Source organism: Neophocaena asiaeorientalis, unplaced genomic scaffold, assembly GCF_003031525.2.
Source record: "Neophocaena asiaeorientalis asiaeorientalis breed wild unplaced genomic scaffold, Neophocaena_asiaeorientalis_V1.1 scaffold123, whole genome shotgun sequence".
NCBI classification, from domain to species: Eukaryota; Metazoa; Chordata; class Mammalia; order Artiodactyla; family Phocoenidae; genus Neophocaena; species Neophocaena asiaeorientalis.
Window position 1 is genome coordinate 6,393,261 of NW_020173666.1, and position 27,906 is coordinate 6,421,166.

Below are 27,906 nucleotides of genomic sequence, written 5' to 3' on the forward strand. Positions count from 1 at the left end.
ATCGCGGTGGCTTCTCTTGTTGCGGAGCACGGGCTCTAGGCGCACGGGCTTCAGTAGTTGTGGCTCACAGTCTCTAGAGTGCAGGCTCAGTGGTTGTGGTGCACAGGCTTAGTTGCTCTGAGGCATGTGGGATATTCCTAGACCAGGGATCGAACCCGTGTCCGCTGCATTGGCAGGCAGATTCTTAACCACTGCACCACCAGGGAAGCCCTGGAAATCAGTGTATTTTAAACCTAGCATGGGGATATGCTAAAAAAGAAATTTTTACACAAGGGGCGTTCTTCCGCATCTGCATTGTGGCTCCAGCTGAGCCAGCCATCAGAAATGGGGCCACCCATTTCTAAGTGGGTCTTAGAAAAAGAAAGGCTACACAATCCCTCATATGTACCCAGGGCCACCTTGCAGATTGCTTTCTCCCCAAGAAGCATGAAAGGACTGAAGCATACCATAGTTGCAAATCACTTTTAATGCGAGTGATAACGTTAAAAATTACTCCAGATAAATACTAGAATTGTATTATTGTTTAGGACACTAAAGTGCTAATTATTGCTATAGACAAGCCACCTAGGTCAGAGGAGTTTGGAATGACGTTTGATAGCTAGTTTGGCTCTTATTCCCATTAATTAATATAAGAAATAGGACTCTCCATCAAATAGATTGAGGTCATTTAATAGTAAGGTTTTGGGGCTTCCCTGGTGGCGCTGTGGTTGGGAGTCCGCCTGCCGATGCAGGGGACACGGGTTCGTGCCCCGGTCCGGGAAGATCCCACATGCCGCGGAGCGGCTGGGCCCGTGAGCCATAGCCGCTGAGCCTGCGCGTCCAGAGCCTGTGCTCTGCGGCGGGAGAGGCCACAGCAGTGAGAGGCCCGCGTACCGCAAAATAAATAAATAAATAAAAAGTAAGGTTTCTTTGTTGTTGTTCTTTTTTAAAAGACAGTATTAGCTTAGAACTAGAAAGAGTATGGCCTTTGGGTGAGATTAGATGCTTTTATAATTTGATAACTACAGAGGGGACACTCAGTGACCACATGGGGCTAAAAAACTCTTCTGAGACCATAGATGTCGCATATTGAATGCTCGCCTCTCCCCTTTTATCCTTTGTAAGAAATTTAACTCGTGGTTGTTTTCTCCTATGCTTCCCATCACTAACTTGAAGGCCTCATAAGTGCATGGTAACAGGGTGGAACTGGGAGTCGATAGACTATTCCAGAAACACATAGTATAAGCAGAAGAAACAGTGGACATCAAGTCATTTTATTGTTCCTCGAAGGATGTGAACCCTGCTTTTCTGAGTATCAGAACCCCTGGGGCCTCACAGGCCCTTAGACCGAAGACCAAGAAGCCTCAGTCTCCAGGGAACTGATATCCAGTTACTAGTTCCCAGCAGTCCCCTACAGCCTTGCAGGGAATCAGTACACTTCTGCCAAAGCCAAAGTAGTGGGCCTAGCCTCGATGTCCTACCCTGTATTTCCCAGTCCCTGAGCTGGTGCTGGTTGTTTTAACAAGCCACTAGGAACACTCTGGATGCTCCTCAAAACAGAGCGGTGTAGTCCTAAAGGGACCGTCTAGGGCAAAGAGTGAAAAACCAGATCTCTCCCCTCTGCGGCGTCCCCCCTCCACGCCTACCTGCACTCTCCATCTCTCCCCTTGCCAGTGAGTGCCTTCCACAAGAGAATGATGTCTTGTCCATCTTTGTATCCCTGTACAGCTCTCACAGGACCTGCCACAAAATTGGCCCTCAGTAAATAGCCCTGAAATGAATAAGTATGTTTCTCATTCCATCTTCACCTCTATCACTTAGAGGGCAGGAATTCCGTATACTAACGTAGCGTTACTTTCTGTTATCCATCTTTCTTGTGTATCCGAATTTCATCTTCACATTTCTTTCATGTATCACTGTCATTTCACACGTCTTTCCATGGACATCAAAAGCCTGGTGAGACGCCCTGTTCTGCCAGGGCTGCGCTGATAAACGCACAGGTGGCCTTCTGATGCTGCTGATTATAGCGGATCTTACTAAGTTTTTTTTGGGGGGGGGCGGTTCTTGTTTGTGTGTTCTTTGCTAAATAAAAACCAGCTGAAATACCAATAAAAAGATCGCATTAAGACCGTGTATACTACACATGAGAGTAGGAATTATTTTTACTTTATAAGATTCTGCACCATTGGTCTTGGGAATAAAGTACTAGCTAGTGATAATAGTGAGAGGCTTTCCTTTCTCTGTATGCCCTCTGCTTATGCCTTAAAGTCATAGAGAGGTTTCTCTGTGCTTGAGGAGGGTTGCCTGGGTGCCCGTATGAGTGTGCGGTAATATGAATGTATATATGTATGTGTGAGAAAGGGGAGGGTTTGTTTGTTTTTGATTTTGGGAGTTTTCTTTGGCTGCGTTGGGTCTTCGTTGCTGTGTGTGGGCTTTCTCTAGTTGCGGCGCGCAGGCTTCTCATTGCGGTGGCTTCTCTTGTTGCAGAGCACAGGCTCTAGGCGCACGGGCTTCAGTAGTTGTGGCATGTGGGCTCAGTAGTTGTGTCGGCCCCCGGGCTTAGTTGCTCCGTGGCATGTGGGATCTTCCCAGACCAGGGATCGAACCCGTGTCCCCTACATTGGCAGGCAGATTCTTAACCACTGCGCCCCCAAGGAAGTCCCGAGAGGAGAGTACTGTATGTAGAGAAAGAGGCCGGCGGCGAGTCAGGGAGCAGCAGAGGCGGGCGAGGCTGGCAGGTCTGTCCGTGCCTTGTGTGTGGAAGAAAACGTTCACAATTTCATCCTGCAGCGATGCTTGTAGTCCCCAAATACACAATTCCCGCCACCGTTTCGGTCAGAGCCATATTAAACATTTAGTCAATTGGATCTAAGTTGTCAGTGTGGACGGCTTGCTGTTTGATGCAGTATAAATTATTAGTGAAGTCTGTGTCCTTCTGGCTTTACTTTCTGGCATGGTAGATGTGGTTTTCACAAACAAAATATAAATCGGTGCAGTTCATACAGGCCAGTGAAGAGAGTAAAGAGAATTGATACTCACTCGAATCATCATTGACTCCTCCCCCCACATATACTACTTTATTTATTTGGGGGTTTTTTATATGGTAAAATATACAAAGCATATCGTCTTAATCATTCATAAGTGTGCGATTCATGGCGTTAAATATATACCACGAATGGCATATAGGCCAAGGCTTGGGATGGTTACACCATCCCCACTAACTACACCCCAAACCTTTTCATCATCCTCAACACTCCCTCAATAATAAGTCCTCACCTCCCCTCAGCCCCTGGTAGTCACCATTCTACTCTCTGTCTCTATAAATTTGCCTATTCTAAGACCCCCATACAAGTGGAATCATACCGTACTTGGTTTATTTCATCATGCATAATGTTTTCAACGTCCACCTATGTTGTATCATAATATATCAAATGTTCACTCATTTTATGGCTATATAACATTCCATTGTATGTCTATACCACATTTTGTTTATCTATTCTTTGGTCAGCGGACACTTTGCTGTTTCCACCTCTTGGCTGTTGTGAATAATGCTGCTGTGATCATGGGTATGCAGTCGCCGCTTCCAGTTCTGTTGGATATATACCTGGAAGTGGTGGGTCAGATGTTCGTTCAATGTTTAACCTTCAGAGAGACTTAACTGGCTTCTTCTTGTGCCTCAGGTTTCAGTGTAAAAAGGACACTCCTTCAGAAATGCTTTTCCTTACTGCCTGTTCAAAACGGCACCCCAACCCAGACCCCTTCCCGACACACGCCGTCGTATCCCCTCCTTGGTTTCCTAGCTGGGTGATCCCTAGTTTATTTGACCCCTTTCTGTGATCCTCCCACGGGATCATCAGCTCAGGGAAGCCAAACCTTAGCTCTTGCTCTCTGCTGCCTCTGCAACGCCCAGAATAATGCCAGACACACACTGGGCAGCCAGTCCCTGCTCGTTGATGCTCTGTTCTCTTCTCTTCCAGTCATGGATACAAATGACCGATTTCTACGAAAAATAACCATCGGGCAGGGAAACACAGAGAAGGGCTTTTCTCGGCAGGTAGGTGGTGTTTTCTCCAGGGAGGACTCTGCTCTTGCACTTAAAGCAGCCCAGAAGCTGGTTCTCCACATTTCTCTTCTTGTTCTTCCACCCACAGTAACCAGTGGGCCCCTGATGAGTCAAGGCATTTCTTCCAGTCCCTCAGCAGGACTGGGAAATCATCAGGAGACAGAACGTCTCCAATATTATTTTGCCATCCTTTTTCTGTGTGATTTTAGTTGTGTTTCTGGTAAGAGCCATTCAGGGTGTCCCTTGAATAAACATTCTAACGTATTTTATACGTTAGATATAAAATAGTACGAACCCAAAACTGAATCACACAACATTGTAAATCAACTATACTTCAACTTAAAAAAATTAAATTTTAAAAAGTGAATATGAGGATTGAATCGAGAAGACAAGCTAAGCCCCTATTCCATCCCTCCTCCAAATCCTGAAACTTGCACACACAGACAGATTTCAAATAGTCAGTATCCTTGCTAGAAAACCGGAGTCATGGCCATACTCTTTGGGGAAGCTTCTGAAAGATAGGAAGATGGAATTGGATGGGTGGAGAAAAGCACAAACCAAGATGTGGTGGAAGTATTGGAGGGGGTCGCTAAATTCAAAGGCATTAGATACCCTACTTCTCAGGTACAGGAGAGGGATGGGGACAGCTCCCAAAAAAACTGGTGCACAGGCACCTTCCTGGGACACCTGTGTTGAGACACAGCCAGTGGTACATTGGTCTCAGCCTTGGGGCCCAGCCGTGGGGGGCGGCTCACATCAAAGTCACAGATTCACTTGTGTACCGTGCTTCCTGGCTGGCAGTGAAAAGCATCTGCTGCAAGGAAAAGCAGTATATTGTGACACTTAGGAGAGGGCAGCCGTCTGTCATTTGCACAGTGGGCAACCTCAGGACTAATCCTGTGAGAGACTGCAGGACGGGAAGCCAAGGAGCAGCATGTCCTATGTCCTACTCTCTTGAATGTCTAGAGACAGGGTAAGGTTGTCAGAAATCAGGTCCCCAGACAAGGAAAAGGGAGCATCAAAGCCAGGAATCGTCTGTATTAAAGGAAAGCACATATCATGAACATGGACACCAGACGCAGTAAAGAGAAGCTTAGGTGCCCTAGACAAGATTGCAGATCAGATGGTGGCGGGGTGGGGGGGGACTTTGAGGAGATTACCATCAGTATTCTCAGAGGCTTAAGGGAACTGTCCTACAAGGATTGAGAATTAGCTGTTGTGGAAAAAAAATGGGTTAAAATCTTGGAAATAAAACTGTAGTGTCAAAGTAAAAATCCAGTTAGTAGATTGAATAAGAATAGGGTTAACTGAATGAGAGAGGAAAGTTCAATCTAAGAAACTCTCTCAGAACATACTATCAAAAGGAAAACCATAGAAAATATAAAGGAAAAATCAAGAGACATATGAGACACACCGAGAAGTTCTAATACTCATCTCAAGTTACCGGTGAAAGTAACAGAGAATGTAGGGAAGAATGTATTTGAGGAAATAATAAAAAGGGAATTTATTGACTTTAAGGAAAATTTAGAATTTTCATATTAAAAGACTTAACAAGTGCTGAGCGGCATACATGAAGTAGACTTACACCCAGACACATAATGTTGAAATTTCACAACGCTAAGGGTAAAAAAAAGAATTCCAAAGAGCTGCCAGAGAGGAAAAAAGTCTTGATGAGTCACAAAGGAGTGAGATTCAGATTGTCATCAGACTTCTCATTGACAGCACTGAATGCAAAGTGACACTGGGAAAACCGATTTGGAGTTCTGAAGGAACAGGATTTTCAATCTAGAATCCTTGAGTAGAAAGAAAAAAAATTTGGAACAGAAAATACAAAATAAGCTGGCATAAGTCAAACACAGTAGTTTGGCCTAGTAGAATTGGCACTGACATAAAAAGCAGAAACTCTAACGAATAGATAATTTTGACATAAATAAAAATTAAAATCTTCCATATGGAAAAATGATTTACCAAATCAGTAAAAGACCAGTAAGAGTCTGGGAGAGGTTATTCGCAGTATAAATATAACAACGGGTTAAAGTGCCAAGCATAAAAAGAATTTCCATAAATTAATACTCAGATACTGCTCTCAGTAAGGCCTTCACTGGTCACCTTCTTTAAAACTGCACCTGCCTGTCCCCAAACTCCCTCTTTCTTCCCCTGCTATCCTTACTTATTTGTTTATTTTCTGCCTTCCCCCACTAAGATGTGAGTTTCATAAGGGCAGGGGTTTTGGTATGTTTTGTTCACTGCTATATTCTCAGTGCATAGGACTTTGTTACATAGGAGTAGTAGGTGTTCAATAAATCTATACTAAAGAAATGAATAGGATAAGTAGAAGATAATAAGACTTACCTATGAGCTCATTAAAACATAAATAAATTAATATTAACCGTTAGTGAGGATGCAAAGAAATAGAGACTTTTATACAGTATTAGTGAGAATATAAATTGTAAAACCTTTTGGATGATAGTTTGTCAGTATTTAAAATTTGAAATGTCAGAACAGTTCTAACTTCAGGACTACAGATTTTTCTTAAAAAGGGGGGAATATTTACTCAGGTACAAAAAAAAAATCTATATATAGGATACTAATTGCAGCATTTTTTGTAATGGTGAACATTGGAAGCAATCCAGTGTTCATCGTTAGGGGTGATTACATATATTTGGTGTATCCTTTTGCACAACAGAAACAGGTAGCCGTTGAAAACGATAAAGTGTATATCGGGGGAGTGACTTAGAGCTCTCACACAGATTGTGAAATTGAAGGTTTGTCCATACAAACGTATGGACACCAAGTGGGGAGAGTGGTGGTGGTGGTGGGGGTGATGGGATGAACTGGGAGATTGGGATTGACATGTATACACTGATATGCATAAAATAGATAACTAATAAGAACCTGCTGTGTAAAAAATAAAATAAAATTCAAAAAAATAATAAAATCAAATCTTGGAAAAGAAAAAGAACACACGTTAAAAGAATTTGGACTAAAATGAATATAGCGTAATCCAGTTTATGTTAAGAAAAAGCCAGCATACGTGTTTATATGTGTAAAAACACATAACATGGATGCTGGAAAGCTGTTCACCTTCTGAAATCACTGACTTCTGATTTCAGAAGAGGAATAGTAAGGAAGTTCCTTCACATTTTCTCTGCGTATTTTTGTACTCTATCTTGGCACTAGAGAGATGCAGGATTAACAATTGCTGTGATCTGAATGCCTATTTTGTGCCTTTTATTGGTAGGCCCATTACATACGTGAGCACATTTAGTTTGTAAATCTGGTTTGCAAATGAGAAAAGTTGCCATATTGTGTTAAGTGACTTGTCCAAGGTTATGTTCTATATTGCTTTATGCATACATATTATTAAGTAAGAAGGGATTATATCTAAGAGGTTTAACTGCTTTTTTTAATCTTAAAACTATTGAGAACATCTTTTTATGGCAGTAAATGTAGATCTATATCATCTTTTTTGGCTTGTGGGACCACACGGCTTGTGAGATCTTAGTTCCCCAACCAGGAATCGAACCCGGGCCCTTGGCAGTGAAAGTGCGGAGTCCAAATCACTGTACCGCCAGGGAATTCCCTATATCATCATTTCTTTAATGCCTATATAATACCACATCTTGTAGATGTACCATAATAGATACAACCATTTCGCTGTTAATGGACACTTAGGGTGTTTGCAGTGTTGGGCTATCATAAATAAGCTGTAACATACACATGATAAACAGATCCATACTTGCAGAGTCAAAGGGGATTCGCATCCTTGTCAACATGGCTTTTTGTCTTTTGTCTAAATCTGTGATAAACAATAAGAATAATCTCATCTACACCTTTATGTGATTTAGAAATATTTTATTTGCAAAACAAAAGCGAGCAGCCCTCTGTTAGCTGTACCATTCAGGCATAAAATGAGTAACTATATTTATATTGATCCTTGTTTCATTTTGATGTTGCTAGAGATGCAAAATTTTGAAATTGTAACGATTACAAATGAAGAACTTATGGGTGTTATACATTCCACTTATCACTTACACAGTTTATTTTTTTTTATTTTTTATTTTTTTCGGTACGCGGGCCTCTCACTGTTGTGGCCTCTCCCGTTGCGGAGCACAGGCTCCGGACGCGCAGGCTCAGCGGCCATGGCTTACGGGCCCAGCCGCTCCGCGGCGTGTGGGATCTACCCGGACTGGGGCACGAACCCGTGTCCCCTGCATCGGCAGGTGGATTCTCAACCACTGCGCCACCAGGGAAGCCCACACAGTTAATATTTTAAGAGTATTTCTAGCCTCCGGTTTTGTGCAGAAAGTCTCATCATTTTTAGTTACTTTTCATATGTACTGTTTTTAATGGAACGGTGGTGTAGAAAACCCTAAATTTCATACAATGAAAGACCACTGAGATTTGGAATGGGTTATATTGAGAATGTAATAGTTGAGTATAGGTGCATTTGCCTTTCAGGTAATGTGTTTTCAGTAAATCAGTGACTGCTGAAATCTCAACCAGGAAGTAGCCAGAAAGCTCCTGCTTTCCTTCACTTCCTTTCTTGTGGGTGCCGGAAATGGACAATAAAATATCTCCTGAGGTGATCCCTCCAGGGCACAGCCATTTTCTATGTAAGACTGAACTTGTCTGGCTCGTATGCCCCTTGGGAAGGAGTGTAATGAAGCGGTTTTGTCTGGTGGCTGAATTCGGTGGGGGAGGATATGCGGGGTCCTTGTGTCTCTTTTGGTTCCTGTTGGATTGTGTCCAGCTTGGAATCAGAGCCAGGAGCGGGAATAGGAAGGCCAGGGACATTTCTCAGGAAGTAGCCGCTCTCCAGCATTCATGGCTGGACAATTCATGATCTGATGTGGCCAAGCCTCCGTGGACAGCTCAGAACTGATTCCATGCCACCTTGTGACTGGGGGGATGACAGAAGTCGAGGGTCTTCTCACCGCTGTGCTGAGCTCTAAGTCTGGGAGACTGGCCTCAGAACCCTCTTTTTTCACGATCTGCTGCTTACCTCTTTGCTGGGCAGACACATGCATCCCCCTTGACACACGTAAATAACAGCAGGGGTAGGCAGCAGACTCTTCCTTTATTTTGCTGATACACATTGAATGCCTCCCGCATTTCACACGCAGGCCTCCAAGCTGGGGACTCAGGAGCAATCCCTCCCCAAATGGTCCCTGCCTTCATGGCACTTACAGTCCACTGGTGGAGCCGTGCGTCCATCACATCATCACATTAATAATTCCGAGGCTGAAATATGCTACAGAAGCAAATCTCATAGCCCCATGAGCTCCCGTAATGGGGGGCCCAGCCAGGCTGTGCTCAGACAGCAAATGGAGGAAGGGGTGGCCTCCCTAGGGAGCACCGATCCCAGGACCGGGCATGTGCTGGAAACTTGTGCCTCTGAGAACGGCCCATCGAGGGTTAAACCCTGGGCCTGCAGGAATTGCTGCAATACAGATCCCCATGCAAATGGCCATCCAGGTGGAGCTGCAGCTGACCAGTACCTTGGCTTTGCCTTTTCAGGCGCAGTTTGACATCGCCGTGGCCAGTGAGGTCATGGCAGTGCTGGCTCTGACTGACAGCCTCACGGACATGAAGGAGCGACTGGGCAGAATGGTGGTGGCCAGTGACAGAAACGGGCAGCCCGTGACGACAAGTGATTTGGTACGTCCATCTCAGAAGCTCCAGAGAGCTCGCTGCCCCTGTTCTTTTGTGATCAGGAGAAGGTTTTCTTCCTCTTACATCACTGGGTAATAATGGGAATTCAGAGAATTTCTGCACACGTTTTCCTGCTCACCATCCCGTTTGTCTTACAACTTCATCATGTTCTCACAGGCATTTATAACATGCTTGTGCCTGACTGCAACCAAAGCATATGAAACCTATTTCGTGAGCTTTTCACGATCCTTTCCAATCCTGATCTCTGCTCTGCCTGGGGTGCGGTCATCCTCCTGCAGCCTGGGGCTTTTTTAAAAAAGTGTGATCTATGCTGGCTTTAAATTGAGGGCAAATCACCTTTCCAAGGAATAAGAAGTGACTCCACCTTCATGGAAGGGAAGGTTAAGTTAAAAATGGCACATTTTTGGCTCCAGCCTGCTCCCTGGGCACCCTGGTTGTTTAAATTTGTGCCTTCGACTTGGGTTTCACATTATAAAAACAGAGCTCCGCCTTAATCATTCTTACTCATGTAGCTTTCTGTTGCGTGGAATGATGCTTCTTACAAAGCTTTCACGGCACACCACCACCTTCCTTAGTGCTTTTTGTAATTTGGAGTGCTAATCTTCTTTCCTTTTTTTTTTTTTTTGCCATACGCGGGCCTCTCACTGTTGTGGCCTCTCCCATTGCGGAGCACAGGCTCCGGACGCGCAGGCTCAGCGGCCATGGCTCACGGGCCCAGCCGCTCCGCGGCATGTGGAATCTTCCCGGACCGGGGCACGAACCCGTGTCCCCTGCATCAGCAGGCGGACTCTCAACCACTGCGCCACCAGGGAAGCCCTCTTTTTTCCTTTTTTTAATGACCAACTTTACTGTTAATCCCCATCAATGGTGTAGCTATTTCATTTGCTTGTACGTGTTTATAAGCACATAGTACTTAGTACAACGTAGGCAGCCATTACTCTAAATTTAAGCTTACTTTCACGTACCATAATGGAATCTTAAATGCACACTGATGATTGAAAACCAGTTGTGAAAAGGAGACAGGCAAATTAATATTTTATTAATTCCAGGGCCTGGGGATATAATTTTAAACCTTTGCCAAAATATCTTGGTTACCTTTTGGCTCTTTTGAAGAGATGAATCTGAGTGACTCGAGTCTTGTCAAGTAGATTAAATAGATACATTTATATCAGCAGCCCATGGAATGCTTAGTATAAGGCTTAAAGAGAAAACTCAAACCCAGGTTGCTGTAAAAGTACTGCTTTTTAAAAATGATCGACATCTCAACATGTGTCTCTAAACTTGCACATAATAGTTTCTGTATAAATATTTATCTGTATCCTCTTAACCTTAGGTATCAATAAGTATGTGACAGGAGTAGTTTGAAACTTTATCCACAAATATTTCCCTAAAGTTACTCCTTTGGTTTGTGATAAAACTCTTGGATCTGGACCAAAATAACCCAAAGTTAACTCTTTTTAGTTTTCTTTTGTGTTTCTTGTTTGCAGAAGGTACCTGATTTCTTTATATATTTATAATAGGAAGGTTACAGTTCTTGCAAGGTTTATTTTCTGCAATAAAGTAGAAAGTAAATTTGATTTTTAAAGAAATCTTCAATGATTAAATATTATAAAAATACAAAAATAGAAACTGATCATATAAGAGAAACACTTAACGTTGTTGGTGATGGAGGTAGAAGGAGAAAGTAATAAACGAATGCACCTTGGAGAGCTGAAAAGTCTCTAGATTCTACCACCTTATCTGTTAGGATCTGTTGCATGCCACATTTATTTTTTCAGGGCCGTGTTCACATGCATTTGCTCGTATTATGGCCTTCCCATAACTGACTAATCTGTTGAAAGATACTTGCCCAGTGTCTTTAGAAAAGGCGGAAGGGAGTTTTTTTTTAAAAAAGCTTCCCTTTGTGGCCTTCTTTGGCACAAATAATTTCCCCAGTAGCTCTCCGACTTCATCCCTGCTGTGTCTCTTCCTCCACCTCTTCTTTTCCAGGAATGGGATAGGGAGCTTCGAGAGAGCCCAACTCAAGCATTATAGGATTGGAAGGAAGCAGCCACAATCTATGTACAAGTGGCATCAGCTCCATTCTAGGCAGACATAGCACGAGAGACAGAAAAGGAGGAGCCTTTCCAATGCAACAGTGTTCTGAGTGCCTTCGGTTATCTGTGGGATGAGAGGTCGGGAGAGGGTGGGAAACCAGAATGGGTGCCTTTAGACACGTCCCTTTCCCTTTCTTCGTTCCCTCTGTGTAACAAGCCTTGTTTTTGTTCTTCACCTGATTTCTTGGGGCAACAGTGTAATCTCTGGTAATGAAACATGATGTGCATAGTTGCAAATTGAAAGGTATGGCAAGCCTCTTATTTCCGTCAAAGGAGGTTTTTTTAAAAATGCGATGACTACTACTTCCCCATCACATCTTGGAAGGGTTGGCATCCATTCAGGTGGAGGAGAGATGGACAGAGGCAAGAGCACTGTGTCACCTGTAGCTCAGAGGTGACGGCGGCCGGTGGGGTTGCCCACGTAGGAGGTAGGCTGGTGAGAAAAGGCTGAGAGACCCTTGTGCGAACGATCTTTTGTCAATAATCTAAATAAGTGGGCTTTTTTCTCCCTTTCCTTCAGGGGGTGACAGGTGCTTTGACTGTTCTGATGAAAGACGCGATAAAACCAAATCTGATGCAGACCCTAGAAGTAAGTGATTTTCTTTTCATAGACATTGTCGACAGAGTCGCACTAACTAGGTTGCGTATGCGTTCCCACACATGAGCACTTCCAGCGAATATGAGCCCATGAGGAGCATCAGAATAACTGCTTGGTCATCCCCCCAAAAGCTCAAAGTTCTTTGATATGATCATATCTTGGCTAATTAAGTACTAATTGGCCAGAGGAGAAACTTAGAAACTCAGTGTCTGATATCTCAGTAACTTGTGTAGCCACGTTTATCACGTTTACATGATGTTTTCTATGTTGCTTTTTTTTTTTGACTCAGCTTCTCATAATCCTTAAGTTTGGGGAGTTTAGGTTTGTTGTCTTTTTTCTCTCCAAGCAAAATTCAGAGTATTCAATAAACTCAAACGTACACACACACACACACACACAGAGTAATGCTGAGAAATGTTTTCTAGGAAAGTGTGCTGTGCTCCACTTTTTTAAGAAGGTCGTTTTTTGTATATGGCTTGCTCAGTGGGGGCTGACACAGCCGATGCTTTTCCTTCCGGAGCGCTTGCTCTCTTGCTTTTGACGCCTTGCTTTCCTGGACCTTCTCGGTGGCCTCTCCTCCGTCTCTTTCGCTGCCTTCTTCTCACTTCTCCATCTGCGCTTTCCTGCAGTATCAGTCATGTAATAACCCTTGAACTCTGGCTCTGAACCTCCTAACCTCAGCATTTCAGACTTGTAGGCGTGGTTACCACGAGCTGCTAGGGTGGGAAAAGGCATTTCAAAGTTATGCATAAAAAAAGCATCTTTGATTCCTATCCACCTCCTACCTCCTCCCAACTCATTCCATCCCCCAGACCTGGTCAGTGGTTCAAGCCCAAAACCCACCTTCTTGTCATTTTCTACATGGCACAAGATATCATCTGAGAGCCCCTATTTCTTTTTTTGTTTACTGTATTTCTCCTCCCACCAGGATGAGAGCAGGACTTTTTCCATCTTATTCACCATCGTATCGCCAGCTCCTAGAAAGTTCCTCACACATATTAAGTGCTCAGTAAACACTTGCTGAAGAATTAAATGGATATTTATTGTTTTTACTCCATTGCTCCTAAAAATATATACATGTTAGATAAATAACTAAATGAATGAGAAAAAATGTATAAAGAGACATGACATTGCTTCATCATAACACTTCCCCCTCAAAAATGAACACATTATCATCATCATTAGGGATGATCATCTTACTGTTATAAATAATTACCTTTCTTAGATTAAAAATTACTCCCACCTTTAATACATATCCCACTCTAAAAGGCTAGTTTCTTGTTAGTTGAATGAATTACTGGGTTGGACTGCCCCTAAGCAGTTCTTACTGTGCTCACATTTGTGACGTCATTTTGATGTCACAGGCAATGGGCATTGTTTGAAAAATGAACACAGCATTCCGTTAAAATACCTGCATGTATGAACTCTGCTACCTGCGTCCTAAATATTCATTCCACATTAACCTGTCTAATCAGTGGCAGTAGGAACCTAAATCAACAAATGATCTAAAAATCACTGGTTAATGTACAGATTCTGCTTTAGTGCTCATGTTTGAACACACTTGACTATTAGTCCCAGAGGAGGTTATCAAGGGTTCCATTGCTGCAAGGTGCCCGGAGACCAGCAGTTCTCAACCCTGGCTGCACGTTAGAATCTCATGGAAAGATTTAAAGATGCTGATGCCAAGCTCTCCCCCAGACAAAGTGAACTCTAGAATGTCTGGCGGGTAAGGCTTGGATACCCTGGGTGATTTTTGTATACATATAAGCTTGAGAACTTCCCTGTGGAAGAGAGAGAATAAGAGATCTTAACATTTTACCACGGGTTAACCATATGCAGTGTTGAGGAAAACACCCACTTGCTGCAGTCTTTTGTCCAATATGGGAGCTCCTGGCCACATGTGGTTATCTCAGTCTAAATTAGTTTAAATTAAATAAAGTTTAAAATTCAGTTCTGCAGTCACACTAGTTCTATTTCTACTTTATTTATTTTCACCAGCCGCACTTTAAGCGCTGCGCAGCCCCCCGTGGATGGCGGCTGCTCCATCAGATAGCGCAGGTACAGAACGTTCAGGGCCCTGCAGAAAGTCCTTTGGGTAATGCTCTTTTAGATCTCTGGTCAGCAAAGAGCAGCTGAAGTTTTAATCTTATGAAATGTTCAAAAAGTCCATTACGGAGAATATTCACAGCTTTGTCATCACAGAAACCAAGATATTTCCTGTTATTACTTTCCTAAATGTTCTGCATATAAAATAAAATATTGAACTCACGATAGATATTTTTATGTCTTTGGGTTAGTGATAGAATTTCTTAAACAAAGTATTAACTCCGTATACTGCATCATATAAATATCAGTTGAGTGTGTATTTGTGTCTGTGTCTGAATGTCCAACAATGATGGTCTAAGAATTTTTCTATTTAAACCACATACTGGGAGTTCAAAAACCAGGGCTCTGATACTGCTTTCGTGATTAATCTGTGTGGCTTTTAATTTCATTTTAAATTAAAATTGAATGCTGCCCATCTAGTCCCTGGAGTGGCTGTGCCAGGTATAGCGGTGTGTTTATGCTGATACAGCCATACCCTGTCACCTGTCGCCCTGGAGACTGGTGCCAGGTGCTTCTCAGACAGATGGCCAGGATGAGGGTTGCAGGGTATAGGGGAGTGAAGCCAGCCGCCCACCCAGGGCTGGAGCCTGTGACCTTGTCTCTTTAAACTTTTCTCATTAGCTCCGCTACTAGCTTTCCACAGGCAGCCACGTCCTAGGACTGGCAAAGGCTAGGAGGTGATGGAGGCGTTAATACCTTTTAAACAGTGTTTCCGTCAAAGCACTTTAAAAGGCTTATCTGCGTAGAAGTGAGAAACTATAGATGGATAGACAGGTGGAGATCTAGACAGTAAACATGCATGTATGCATTTCCATAAACACCTATCCCAGTGTATTATTTCCACAGACATTTGTATGGCCGTATCCGTACTCTGTGACTGTCCCTCCTGAGGACTCGGGGGAAAAGTAAATAGAAAACTGAGTGGATTTGATCAATTCCTTCTCACTCTCAGTGACGATTTTTCTTTCACTGCCTTTCTTCCTGCTTTTGTTCACCTCTCTCGGCTTTGAAACATGCTCGCCCACAGCCCATCCTGGTTCATGGGAACTTTCCATGGCTCCCAGGCCCCATCCCCTGCATCACGCCCTGCCTCCCCCGTGTCAGTGAAAGGGCAACCTGTATTTTCACAGGTGGAGCCAGGGTTCACACACACAGACCTCAGTGGCCCCAGCTGACTCTGAATACAGCCTAAACAGTTTAGTGCACGTGGGTGATTTTTTTTAGCGAGAGCTACAGTCTCTTCTCTTTGACAAAAGAGAAGTGTAGAAATGAAAGTAAGAAATGACTATATGACAGATTTTGTTTAAATAATTAAAATCTAAAGTTTTTGAGAATTCCCTTATTTGTTGCTTTTTTTGCCTTTTTAGTAACTAACATTTTAGTATGGGTGAAATTTTTCTTTTGTTTTAATAATTACCAGGTGACTTAACTTAAAAAATTAACAGGTAAGAGGAACAATGAGAAAGACAGAGTTTTTAAAAATCAGAATAAGATTATTATTGTAAATATAAAAATGGCTTATAATAAAATGTACTTGCCCTGCCATGATTCCCACAATTCATTTATTATGTTGATTTTATGATTAGATTTTTCTTGAATTGGTTAATTTCTTAATGGGGATAAACAATTTAAACAAGCCTCTTAGACCATCAAGGTTTAATTCCATTCTTTGTAACAATATAATGCAGAATAATATGAAATAAGGTTTATCTCATGGTCACTGAGACAGCTAAAACAGTGGCTTATCAAAATTATAGTAGGAAATAACTGATTCTCATAGCTTTTTTTTTTGCGGTACGCGGGCCTCTCACTGTTGTGGCCTCTCCCGTTGCGGAGCACAGGCTCCGGACACGCAGGCTCAGCGGCCATGGCTCACGGGCCCAGCCGCTCCGCGGCATGTGGGATCTTCCTGGACCCGGGCACGAACTCGCGTCCCCTGCATCGGCAGGCGGACTCTCAACCACTGCGCCACCAAGGAAACCCCTCTCATAGCTTTTTAAAATTTGCTCTTCCGCTTCCACAGGGGACGCCTGTATTTGTGCATGCTGGCCCCTTTGCCAACATTGCCCACGGCAACTCTTCAGTGTTGGCTGATAAAATTGCCCTGAAACTGGTTGGTGAAGAAGGATATGTAGGTAAGTCACTTTTTTTAAATGTAGTTTTTGAAGAATATTGAAGAAATCTGAAAGGTGATGGCTGGAACAGAGTGAGATCCATTCTGACTTGAAATATATTCTTGTAAGCCCACCTTTCAGAGATGGCCTCAGTGCTAGAAAAACCCTAAGGTCTGGGCTGTACTAGTGACATGACTTTGTGGTCGAACCATCGATTTTGATGTCAGGTGCATGTGGTTTAGAATATACGCTCTGACACTTGCTGACCACGTGACTTTGGGTACAGTGTAATGACCTCTGAGCCTCAGCTTTCTCAGCTGAGAAATGGTGATAACAATATTGTATCGAACCTTATAGGGTTATTTTGAAAACCAAATGAGATTATTTATTCATTCAACAAATATTTATTGACAACCTAACACATAAAAGGCATGCAACTCAGCTGTGGCTGCGCGGTGAGCAAAGCAGACCTAGTCCTGCCCTGCTGGAGCATACTGTGTGTGTAATTTAACAGGAGAAAATGCTCATTAAATGTTAGCCAATACTAGCAGTTATAGTAATACTGATTACTTGAGATGAAATCAGTCGGCTCTTCGCTGAATCTGAGTGTGGTTTTGTGGCCTAATGGAGGGGAGATTCCCAACCATTAGACTAGGACATTTTTATTAGTAAGGCCTCAGATGTTTTGCTGCTGTGAAGCTCTTCTTTGTAGTACCTGCTTCTCTCTGGGTTTTGTTGGACATTCCAGCCATAAAGAGGGGGACACTGCCATAGAGTTTGCTCAGTCCGTGCCAGCCCCAATCCCACCCACAGTATTAAGGTTGTAAGAAAGAAAAAGATAAACAAGGATTCATGGAATATCACCTTAATTTGACATCTGAGGCATTACACTGGCAGATTTTCACATGCCAACAAGTAATTTACATTCACTGCGTGAGTGTCTTTAATCAAGTCTAGTAACTGCTTTTTTCACACTGATCGTTAGCCTTGTATCTCAGAAGTGAGTTATTTTACGTGAAAAGCTTCTGCTGGACAGAAGATCTTAGCTCTGCATTTTTACACTCGGCCGTTAAAAAGATCACTCAGGGTGGCTGAGTCTGTTTTAAGAATTCCTTGTAGACATACAGTCAGGATCAAATGAGGATTTATGTAGTTCATTTCTCAAAGGTCTGCATTATACAGCTCTCGTGCACTTTGCTGCTTGGGTACGAAATCCGCTATGAGAGTAGCTAGACATGCTGTCTAAGTGGATTTGCTCAATTGATAACAGCATAATTGTAGAGCTAATGGAGGAGGTTGAGTAAGGGCAGGCACTGAAAAGTTGGACGCTTACGTGAAGTGTAGGTTCTAAAGCATCAACTCCACAAATAAAAGAGTTTCTAGAAAAAAGCACTCTATTTTATGCTGACAGAGCTCTCTGCCTCTGTACCAATCCTTCCTTTATCAACACATATTTACAGAACATGTGTTGTCATGGCTAAGGATTTTTAAAGGCACATGCTGGTGATGCACACAGAACATACTAGCTCTCTGTGTGACCTTGGACAAGCCATTAGCATCTTTGGGCGTGTCCCTTGTAGGCAGTCTCATCTGAAAAATGAGAAGCTGGACTAGACAAGGAATTGGATCTGGATAGTTAGCCATGGACCCAGAGTTAGAAGCTGTGGAATCAGAACCCTGCCTGGTAACATGACTTGAAGCCATTTACTTAACTTCTCTAGTCTCTGTGTCCTCTCTGATAAAAGGAGAATACCTGTGCTGCAGTATTTTAATGAGTAATATCAAAAGAGAATGTGCTTTTAAACCTAGAGAACTATGCAAATGTCAATAATTATGTGAATTGTTTCTATGATCTCTTCTAGTCTAAGAGGCTGCAAACGGGAGATAGTTCAGTGACAGTGAAATCTGCCCACTGCCAGAGGTTTAGAAGCCTAGTTCTAGAATCAGAGTATCTCTGTCAACTCCTTTCAAGTTGTGTAACTTTAGGCAAGGTTACCCTTCTGTGCCTCACTTTACTTATCTGTAAAGTAAGGATTTTAATAGGACTTGCCTCATAGGTTTGAAATGAGGATTAAATGAGACCATGTATAAGTCCTGGCATGGCACCTGACACATGGTAAGACAGGATAATTCTTAGCCACTTCTTATTATTCACTCCATTATTGATACATGACTAATGGAGGTTAAATTTCCTTTTTTATTTAGTTTTTATTTTCAACTGTGGCAAAATGCTTAGAACATAAAATTTATCATTTTAACCAATTTTTAAATATTTATTTATTTATTTTGGCTGCGCTGGGTGTTAGTTGTGGCGTGCGGGATCTTTAGTTGCGGCATGCGAACTCTTAGTTGCGGCATGCATGCGGGATCTAGTTCCCCAACCAGGGATCAAACTGGGGCTCCCTGTGTTGGGGGCATGGAGTCATACCCACTGGAGCACCACGGAGTTCCCATTTTAACCATTTTTAAATGTACCACTCAGTGAAATGCTTTCACATTGTCGTGCAACCGTCACCATCATTCATCCCCAGGACTCTTCATCTTGCAAAACTAAAACTCTGTATCCGTTGAACAACAACTCCCCGTCTCTCCAGTGCCTGAAACCACCCTTCTACTTTCAGTCTCTGAACATCACTATTCTAGGTAATTCATACCAGTATTTTTCCTTTTGGGACTGGCTTATTTCACTTAGCATAACGTCCTCAAAGTTCACCCACGTTGTAGCATTTGTCAGAACTCCCTTACTAATTAATTAAGGCTGAACAATACTCCATCGTATGTATGTAACGCATTTTGTTTATCCATTCATCTGTCCATGGACACTTGGGTTTCTTCCACCTTTTGGCTGTTGTGAATAATGCTGCTGTGAATATGAGTGTACAGATATCTCTTTTTATATTATTTTTAATATATAAAGATCATGGTCCATTATGTATAACTGTGTAACACCAGTGACTTAGATCAGTACAGACCACAAGACTCAAGACCTGTGGTGTTAATCTCTCACGAAGGTGGCAGATTGATGCTGCAGCTCTATGAAATGCTGGGAGCAAAGTCAGTGTCCTGAGCAGTGGGAATAAGGAACAAGCTCTTTCCCCACTGCCTGGTCAAGCCCGCCCTGTGGGCTTGTTCATTCCTTGCGCTTGGAATACATTTATGGAAGAGTGCTCTCGCTCCCAGTTAATATCTGGTGCCTTTAAAATATTTTTTAAAACATTCCTCTAGTCCCTTTGGTCACAGAAATAGTCTCATTTTATTAAAAGGATATGGGTCCAGTCTCATGAAAACTCCAAATTTCATTCAAATTGAAGCTTCACCCTGCCTTCCTGGGTCTGCCTCTAGGCGACAGTGGGATGGGGAAGGTGGCTGCTTCTCTGACCCCCCTCACCTTGCACTTAGGTCGACTCTGGCCCCTCCAGGGTTGAAGGTTGGCCATTCGATGGTACCAGTCTGGCCTCTCCCACACTCTTGGCAGAAGACCTCTGTGTGTATCTCCATTTCAGAAAATCCTGCTGCTGGTTCCACACCTGGTCTCAGGGTACCACAGCCCTTGGACCTCTGACCTACCATCAGTGGGAATGCAGTTACATCTCTCGCACAACCCTGTCATGGGCTGTTTCTTTTCAGCTCATGGACATTTTTCATACCCCGGTCCACCCCTGTGTCCCTGATGGCAGTGTCACTCTTGATTCTTTCCAATTGTTCTGCTACAGCCTCATTAATTAGCTCCAGAAAAGGGGCAGCAGCTCTGCCTCCTTCCCACTGCAGGCGTGGAGTGGGGCTGGCACATCCATAACTTTCTTTGAAGAAATCCTTCCCCACGATTTCTTGTCAACCCCTTTCTTTGAAAGGTATCTCTTGGACTAAGGGATGCAAAGTGTATTTTCAAACAGTTCCTTTGCACGTGCTGCTAGGTCTAGCGTTGTCCTTTGGCACGTGAGCAATTGACATGGTTTTGGGGTGTCAGGCAAAAGACCCCCATTTTAACATCCATCTACAGAAGTTAAATGCAGTAGTACGGGTTTGTCTGAAGTCTGAGTATGAATCTATGTCCATAGAAAAGTCGTTGTATATAGGAGACTCTCTTAAGATAAAAAAATGCTCAAACTCAAAAAGATTGGTAATTTGGAATACATTTTAAAAATAAATTTTTCATGATAAAAGATACAAGATTAAAAAGGCATGTGACAGATTGGGAGGAAACATTTTCAAAGATAACAGACAGATGACCAGCCTTCAGAATAGATAAACCGCCATGGACTACAGACTGATTTTTTTAAAAAAGGGACTTCCCCTGGTGGCGCAGTGGTTAAGAATCCACCTGCCAGTGCAGGGGACACGCATTCAGTCCCTGGTCCGGGAAGATCCCACGTGTGATGGGAAATTATTAGAAGTCTTGCCCCCCACCCCAATCTCATTTCTCTGCCCTCCCCACTAGAAGTGCCCACTGTCCTGGATTTGGGGTGTTGATGCTCGGGTTTTTAGTTATTGCTGCTAACTTACATATATTCTTTAGTATATATCAACGATTTTCATAAACTTTTTTAAAACTTAGGAGTAGGACCTCTTAATTACAGGTCACCAAATTTTACAACCTGATCTTCCAATGCTTGGGTGGAATTCACTTAGAATAATATTAAGTTAGACTAATTTGTGTGTGGGGGGGGGTATTCATTTTGATTCCAGTATGGTTTATTGGTCATTTTCTGCTATAATACTGAAAATCCAGGTAATGGAGAGCAGCCACACGAATTAGATTGCAGGCTTCAGCCGCCTGGATTTGAATTGCTCTCTGCTGTGTGCGCACTGTGACCTTAGGTAGGGCGAGTAACCTCCCCGAATCTTGGTTTCTCCCTACCTAACTCAAGGCTTGTTTTCAGGGCTTAGTGCAGTAATGCTGGAAAAGCACAGACCCTGGTGACTCTGGCCCAAACAGAACAGCGGACGCCAGCTGCTGTTACCACGTTAAGATGCTGACGATCTTTACTTTTAAGATAAACCTTCACAAATACTAATGCGTTCTTTGAAGTGAAGAATATCTGTGTTCTGACAATGGAAAACACTACTGCTCGTTCCCTTCTCAGACAAAGGCGTTTAGGACCATTATCCATAGAAGGGATCTGAGATTCTGAGCAGATCCGATGATTCCTTTGGGTTAGGGGAATCCTTCTGGAAATATGGGGATCCTTCTGGAGTCCTTCTGGAAATGCTGTATAGTTACCAGGGAGAAAGCAGAATGCCCTGGAACCCAGCAAACTCACAGGTGCATATGATACCCAGTACAGTTCCCTCTTTAAATTTTAAAGTCTTACTTGCTCACTACTGAAATAACAGGAAAAGGATTTTAGAATTTACAAAAGTAATGTGGTGGTGTATCTTCTCTAACCAGTTGCATCTAGCAACTATGAAAATACCACCACTTCTCCGTTCTCTTGTCAACAGATATTTAGGTTGTTTCCAGTTGTTGTGTTATTGTAAATAGGAAATGTTGTGATGAGCAGACATTCTTGCTCTTATTTCCTGGTGCACTTGTGCAAGAGTTTTACCCTAGGAAAGGATTAGATATGCTGGTAACATCGTACATGTGAATAACATAAAACAAGAATTTTCCCTTGTTAAAACCTCTGCCCCTCCTCCAGCTACCCCTTCCTCTGTAGGCTCCTTTGCTGAAGCATCGTCCCGGTGCCTGGGCTCATCCTCGGATCCTTTCTCTTGCTGCCCTATACTTTCACCCTAGGACCTGACTGACCATCTCCACACGTAGCCAGGACCTTTCCTTGACCACCATATAGCCAGATGCCTCCTCACACTTAAAAATTTCTAAGCCATATTTTTGATTCTCTTTCCATAGGTCCCAGTCCTGCTTCCCCATCTCAGTTGATGACAGTTTCATTCTTCTGGGTGCTTTTGTCAAAGGCCTTGAAATCATTCTTCCTTCCTCTTTTTTACTCACACCCCAAACCCAGTCCATCACAATGGATGTGACCCAACCACACCCGGCACATGGCTGCCCCACCTGGTTCAGGTCACCACCATCTCTCTCCTGGGCTGTGTGACAGCCACCCCGCACCCCTCCCTGACCGCAGAGTCTGTTTCCATAATGCCACCAGAGTGGTCCTGTTGAAGCCCAAGTCACACTCCATCCTGACTCTGCTAAGACCATCCGGCTTTGTAGCTTTCAGAATAAACCCAAACATAATCTCTTCCACCATCTGCCCCTCTGATCTCATCTCCTGCCCTGCCTTTCCCCCAGTTTGCTGAGCATCTGGCATGGGTGCTCCCCGCCGCCTTCCGCATCAGGGCCTCTGCACGTGCTGTTCTCACTCTCAGAGCTCTCTCGTAACTACATGGGTTGCTCCCTTGCCTCTCTCAAGTCTCTGCTTATGTGTCAGGGAGGCCTTCTGCATGCATTCTAGCTGAAAGAGCACCCGCCCCCCCACAGTACCCCCGTCTTCTGTGCTGCTCCACTAGACATGCAGGCATTTGTGTGAACACTGTCTGTCTCTCCACTGAATATAAATCCTTTAAGGCACTGGGTCTTTGGCCCTTTTGTTCACTGCTATATTCTGAGCTTCTGAGTAAATATCTAGTAAATGACTCCCCAATTCAAAGAACTCCATGGAGCTGGGGAGCATCCATTAATTTTCCACCTCAGAAGTATAAAAATTACAAACATGCATTCTAAGGACAACCCTGGTTCAAATACCAGCTCTGTTCCGTATCAGCTGTGACTTTGAATGAGTTATGTAGCCCAGTGTGTTCTCAAACTCAGCATAGCCATTCCCTCTTTTTATACCAAACACTTGACTATCGTAAATAAAACTCAGGTACTATAACCTTCTACAGGTAATTTCAAAACACAATGTAATGCTTTAGTTGTGATATAAAACTATTTTATGGTAACATGATATGTATTTCAGTATGTATTTATTAGGAAAACTACTTCGACTACACTAAAAGATATTCTGAGTAGTGCTCGCACATACACAAGAATTCGTTCACAGGACAGCCACAAGTGCAGAAGGATTAGGCGTGTTTTCGGCACCTCAGATGTCACAAGTGGTTATTGGCGTTGGTGATGCGATGTTCTGCCAAAGTGAACATCTCTTGGCAAAGTTCCAAAGAAAACAAAGTTAACTTTCCTTCAGTTTGCACTCTTGTTTGCATTCCTTAAAAATGATAGCTATTGATAGCTTGATTTGGAGTTTTTATGTAAAACAGATTGTGGGGAGGGCTCTAAGGTCATATAATCACAATCATGTTTTCCAACTACGAGAGTGGAAGGAAAGTCAGGTGGGGCAGGGGAGAAATCTTTGTGGGACTGTCCTGCACGGTGCAGGGTCTCCAGTATCCTGGCCCCACCCACATCTTGAGGACCTGCTGTGTGCTGGGCCTCCTGCTGGGGACTTCCTCTGTGTTTTATGCATATGTTAATATGTCTTATACCAACCTTAGGACGCAGTTGCCATAATACACCCCATTTTACAGGTGAAGAAACTGAGTTAGTAGTTGCCCAAAGGCTAACAGCTAGTGCAAGGGGGGAGCAGAGATTTGAGTCTAAGCCCCGGCACCGAGCCTTTGCTCTTAGCACTGTGCTTTACTGCTTCCTAAATGTGTACTTTCATTCTGTATCACCATTATCACATAGCCCTATGCTTAGCGTGTAACCAGCACTAAATAAATGTTTTTTTAAATGAAAAGTTAATAATACACATCAGTTTACTGAATAACTTATCTACCGGTAAACATGTCTGGATTTCCTCTAGGCTTTTTATGGTAAACATTGGCATATTTGCCCGGTGGTTTTTTGAGGCAATCATTCATTAATTAAAAGAGTAGTTAAATAAGAAGAGTAAACAGTTTCGAAAGGAGTTTTGAACCTTAGGAATGTCTAACCTGACCTTGACTGTTTCTTTGTGTGCCACAAAATGCAAATTTATTTTCAATGAGTTATCTAGCCTACCCCTACTTAGGACTTACGTGTATTCTAAATAATGTGCTCGTAATGTAGTTCTGCTTTCCATCATAAAACATGGAGTTAAAATAAGACCCCTGTCGAAACACTGTCTTGCAGGGATTAGTGCTGTGAAAGTTAACATAAAATGATTTTAAAATGCATAACCTTTTTGAGGATTAAAAATAAAAATGTCCACAATGCAGTGACTTTAAATTTATATTGTTTGACTACTATCTTCCCCCATCTTGGCTGTGAACTTTTAGCCTGAGGATCCTGAGAAGAGTCCAACTACCCTTACTTAATGTATAAATTGTAGTTTAGAAAATTGCAGTTACATGAGGTTGTTCTTAAGCTTTTAGCAATGTTTAATTACAATATTGTGCTGTTCTCACGCAAAGAAAACCTAGTAGAACTTTGAGTAAGGAATAGAAGGAAGCTGACTGTCACTAAACGAGTAGTGTATTCTTGTGTGGAACTTTTTATATCTTTTTGGGGGAGGGGAGAGAAGATTGGATTCTTAGGGCTTTCTAAAAGTCTCAACCTCTTGCTAGCTTCAACCATAAATGTTCTTTTAGCCGTTAATGTTTTGATGTAAGTAATGTAAATTTTAAAAACTACCTGAAGTTTAAAAGAACTATGTCAAGCTACTAAGTGCTTGGTTATCCAGTTCAAAATAAAGCAGAGTAAAGAAGTAACTCTTTACTTGAAGAAAGAGGTATCTCAATGGAATGATAAAGACTTCATGCAATAGAAGACTTTAAACAGATTTGAAAAACAGAAACTAACAATCAGCATCATATTAAATATTGAAGTCCTAAATGTACACGAATGTATTCAGGCCATGACAAGGATACTCACGATGGGGCTTCCCTGGTGGCGCAGTGGTTGAGAGTCCGCCTGCCGATGCAGGGGACACGGGTTCGTGCCCTGGTCCGGGAAGATCCCACATGCCGCGGAGCGGCTAGGCCCGTGAGCCATGGCCGCTGAGCCTGCGCGTCCAGAGCCTGTGCTCCGCAACGGGAGAGGCCACAGCAGTGAGAGGCCCGCGTACCGCAAAAAAAAAAAAAGAATATTTATGATGATCACCATCATTATTCATCATTATTCTGCAAGTATTAGCCAATGTAATAAAACAAGAACAATACAAACGTATAAATATTAGGAAGTGATAAATTTTCCACTATTTATATACAGTATGATTGTATAATAGAGAGTTCAAGAAATTTATTTTAAGTAAATTGGTTGGTTGGTTATTTGGATGCAGTGTAAGTATGTAATAGTTTTTCTTTATATCAGCAATAAACAGATACTGTAAAAGGGGAAATATCCTATTTATATGTGTCCCCAAACTATAAAATACCTAGGGATAAATTTAATAAGAAACGAGCATATAGAAAGAAAACCATAAAATGTTATTGAAAGGCACAAAGCAGGACTCTTGTCTTTCAATAACTCTCTTGTTTTTTAAGGAACCTCCATACTGTTTTCCATAGTGGCTGTATCAATTTACATTCCCACCAACAGTGCAAGAGGGTTCCCTTTTCTCCACACCCTCTCCAGCATTTATTGTCTGTCGATCTTGTGATGTTGGCCATTCTGACTGGTGTGAGGTGATACCTCATTGTAGTTTTGATTTGCATTTCTCTAATGATTAGTGATGTTGAGCATCCTTTCATGTGTTTGTTGGCAGTCTGTATATCTTCTTTGGGGAAATGTCTATTTAAGTCTTCTGCTCATTTTTGGATTGGGTTGTTTGTTTTTTTGATATTGAGCTGCATGAGCTGCTTGTAAACTTTGGAGATTAATCCTCTGTCAGTTGCTTCGTTTGCAAATATTTTCTCCCATTCTGAGGGTTGTCATTTTGTCTTGTTTATGGTTTCCTTTGCTGTGCAAAAGCTTTTAAGTTTAACTAGGTCCCATTTGTTTATTTTGTTTTTATTGTCATTACTCTAGGAGGTGGGTCAAAAAGGATCTTGCTTTGATTTATATCATAGAGTGTTCTGCCTGTGTTTTCCTCTAAGAGATTTATACTGTCTGGCCTTAAATTTAGGTCTTTAATCCATTTTGAGTTTATTTTTCTGTATGGTGTTAAGGAGTGTTCTAATTTCATTCTTTTACATGTAACTGTCCAGTTTTCCCAGCACCACTTACTGAAGAGGCTGTCTTTGCTCCATTGTATATTCTGGCCTCTTTTGTCATAGATTAGGTGACCATATATGCGTGGGTTTATCTCTGGGGTTTCTATCCTGTTCCATTGATCTATATTTCTGTTTTTGTGCCAGTACCATACTGTCTTGATTACTGTAGCCCTGTAGTATAGCCTGAAGTCAGGGAGCCTGATTCTTCCAGCGCTGTGTGTTTTTTTTTTCTTTTCTCAAGATTGCTTTTGCTATTCAACGTCTTTTGTGTTTCCATACAAATTGTAAAATTTTTTGTTCTAGTTCTGTGAAAAATGTCATTGGTAATTTGATGGGGATTGCACTGAATCTGTAGATTGCTTTGGGTAGTGTAGTCATTTTCACAGTATTGGTTCTTCCTATCCAAGAACATGATATATCTCTCCATCTGTTTGTGTCATCTTTGATTTCTTTCATTGGTATCTTATAGTTTTCTGCATACAGGTCTTTTGCCTCCTTAGGTAGGTTTATTCCTAGGTATTTTATTCTTTTTGTTGCAGTAGTAAATTGGATTATTTCCTTAATTTCTCTTTCTGATCTTTCGTTGTTGTTAGTGTGTAGGGATGCACGAGATTTCTGTGTATTAATTTTTTATCCTGCGACTTTACTAAATTCATTGATTAGCTCTAGTAGTTTACTGGTGGCATCTTTAGTATTTTCTATGTAAAGTATCATGCCATCTGCAAACAGTGACAGTTTTACTTCTTTGCCAATTTGGATTCCTTTTATTTCTTTTTCTCTCTGATTGCCATGACTAGGACTTCCAAAACTAAGTTGAATAAAAGTGGCGAGAGTGGACACCCTTGTCTTGTTCCTGATCTTAGAGGAAACATTCTCAGTTTTTCACTGTTGAGAATAATGTTTGCTGTGGGTTTGTCATATATGGCCTTTATTCTGTTGAGGTAGGTTCCCTGTATTCTCGCTTTCTGGAGAGTTTTAATCATAAATGGGTGTTGAATTTTGTCAAAAGCTTTTTCTGCATCTACTGAGATGATCATATGGTTTTTATTCTTCAATATGTTAATATGGTGTATCACATTGATTGTTTTGCGTATATTGAAGAATCCTTGCATCCCTGGGATAAATTCCACTTGATCATAGTGTATGATCCTTTTAATGTGCTGTTGGATTCAATTTGCT

At 42.3% G+C, this 27,906-nt stretch overlaps 1 protein-coding gene across 3 annotated transcripts in view; it reads left to right on the forward strand.

The window, feature by feature from the left end:
- Positions 1 to 27,906, forward strand: part of MTHFD1L (methylenetetrahydrofolate dehydrogenase (NADP+ dependent) 1 like) — a 183,737-nt gene that overhangs the window by 55,525 nt on the left and 100,306 nt on the right. For 2 of the 3 annotated variants that reach the window (XM_024748003.1, XM_024748002.1), the window contains exons 17-20: positions 3,957 to 4,033; positions 9,563 to 9,703; positions 12,335 to 12,403; positions 16,542 to 16,653. In XM_024748003.1, coding sequence (XP_024603771.1) covers positions 3,957 to 4,033; positions 9,563 to 9,703; positions 12,335 to 12,403; positions 16,542 to 16,653 — 399 coding nt within the window. The remainder of the gene's footprint in view (positions 1 to 3,956; positions 4,034 to 9,562; positions 9,704 to 12,334; positions 12,404 to 16,541; positions 16,654 to 27,906) is intronic. The other variant, XM_024748004.1, reaches the window with a different exon arrangement.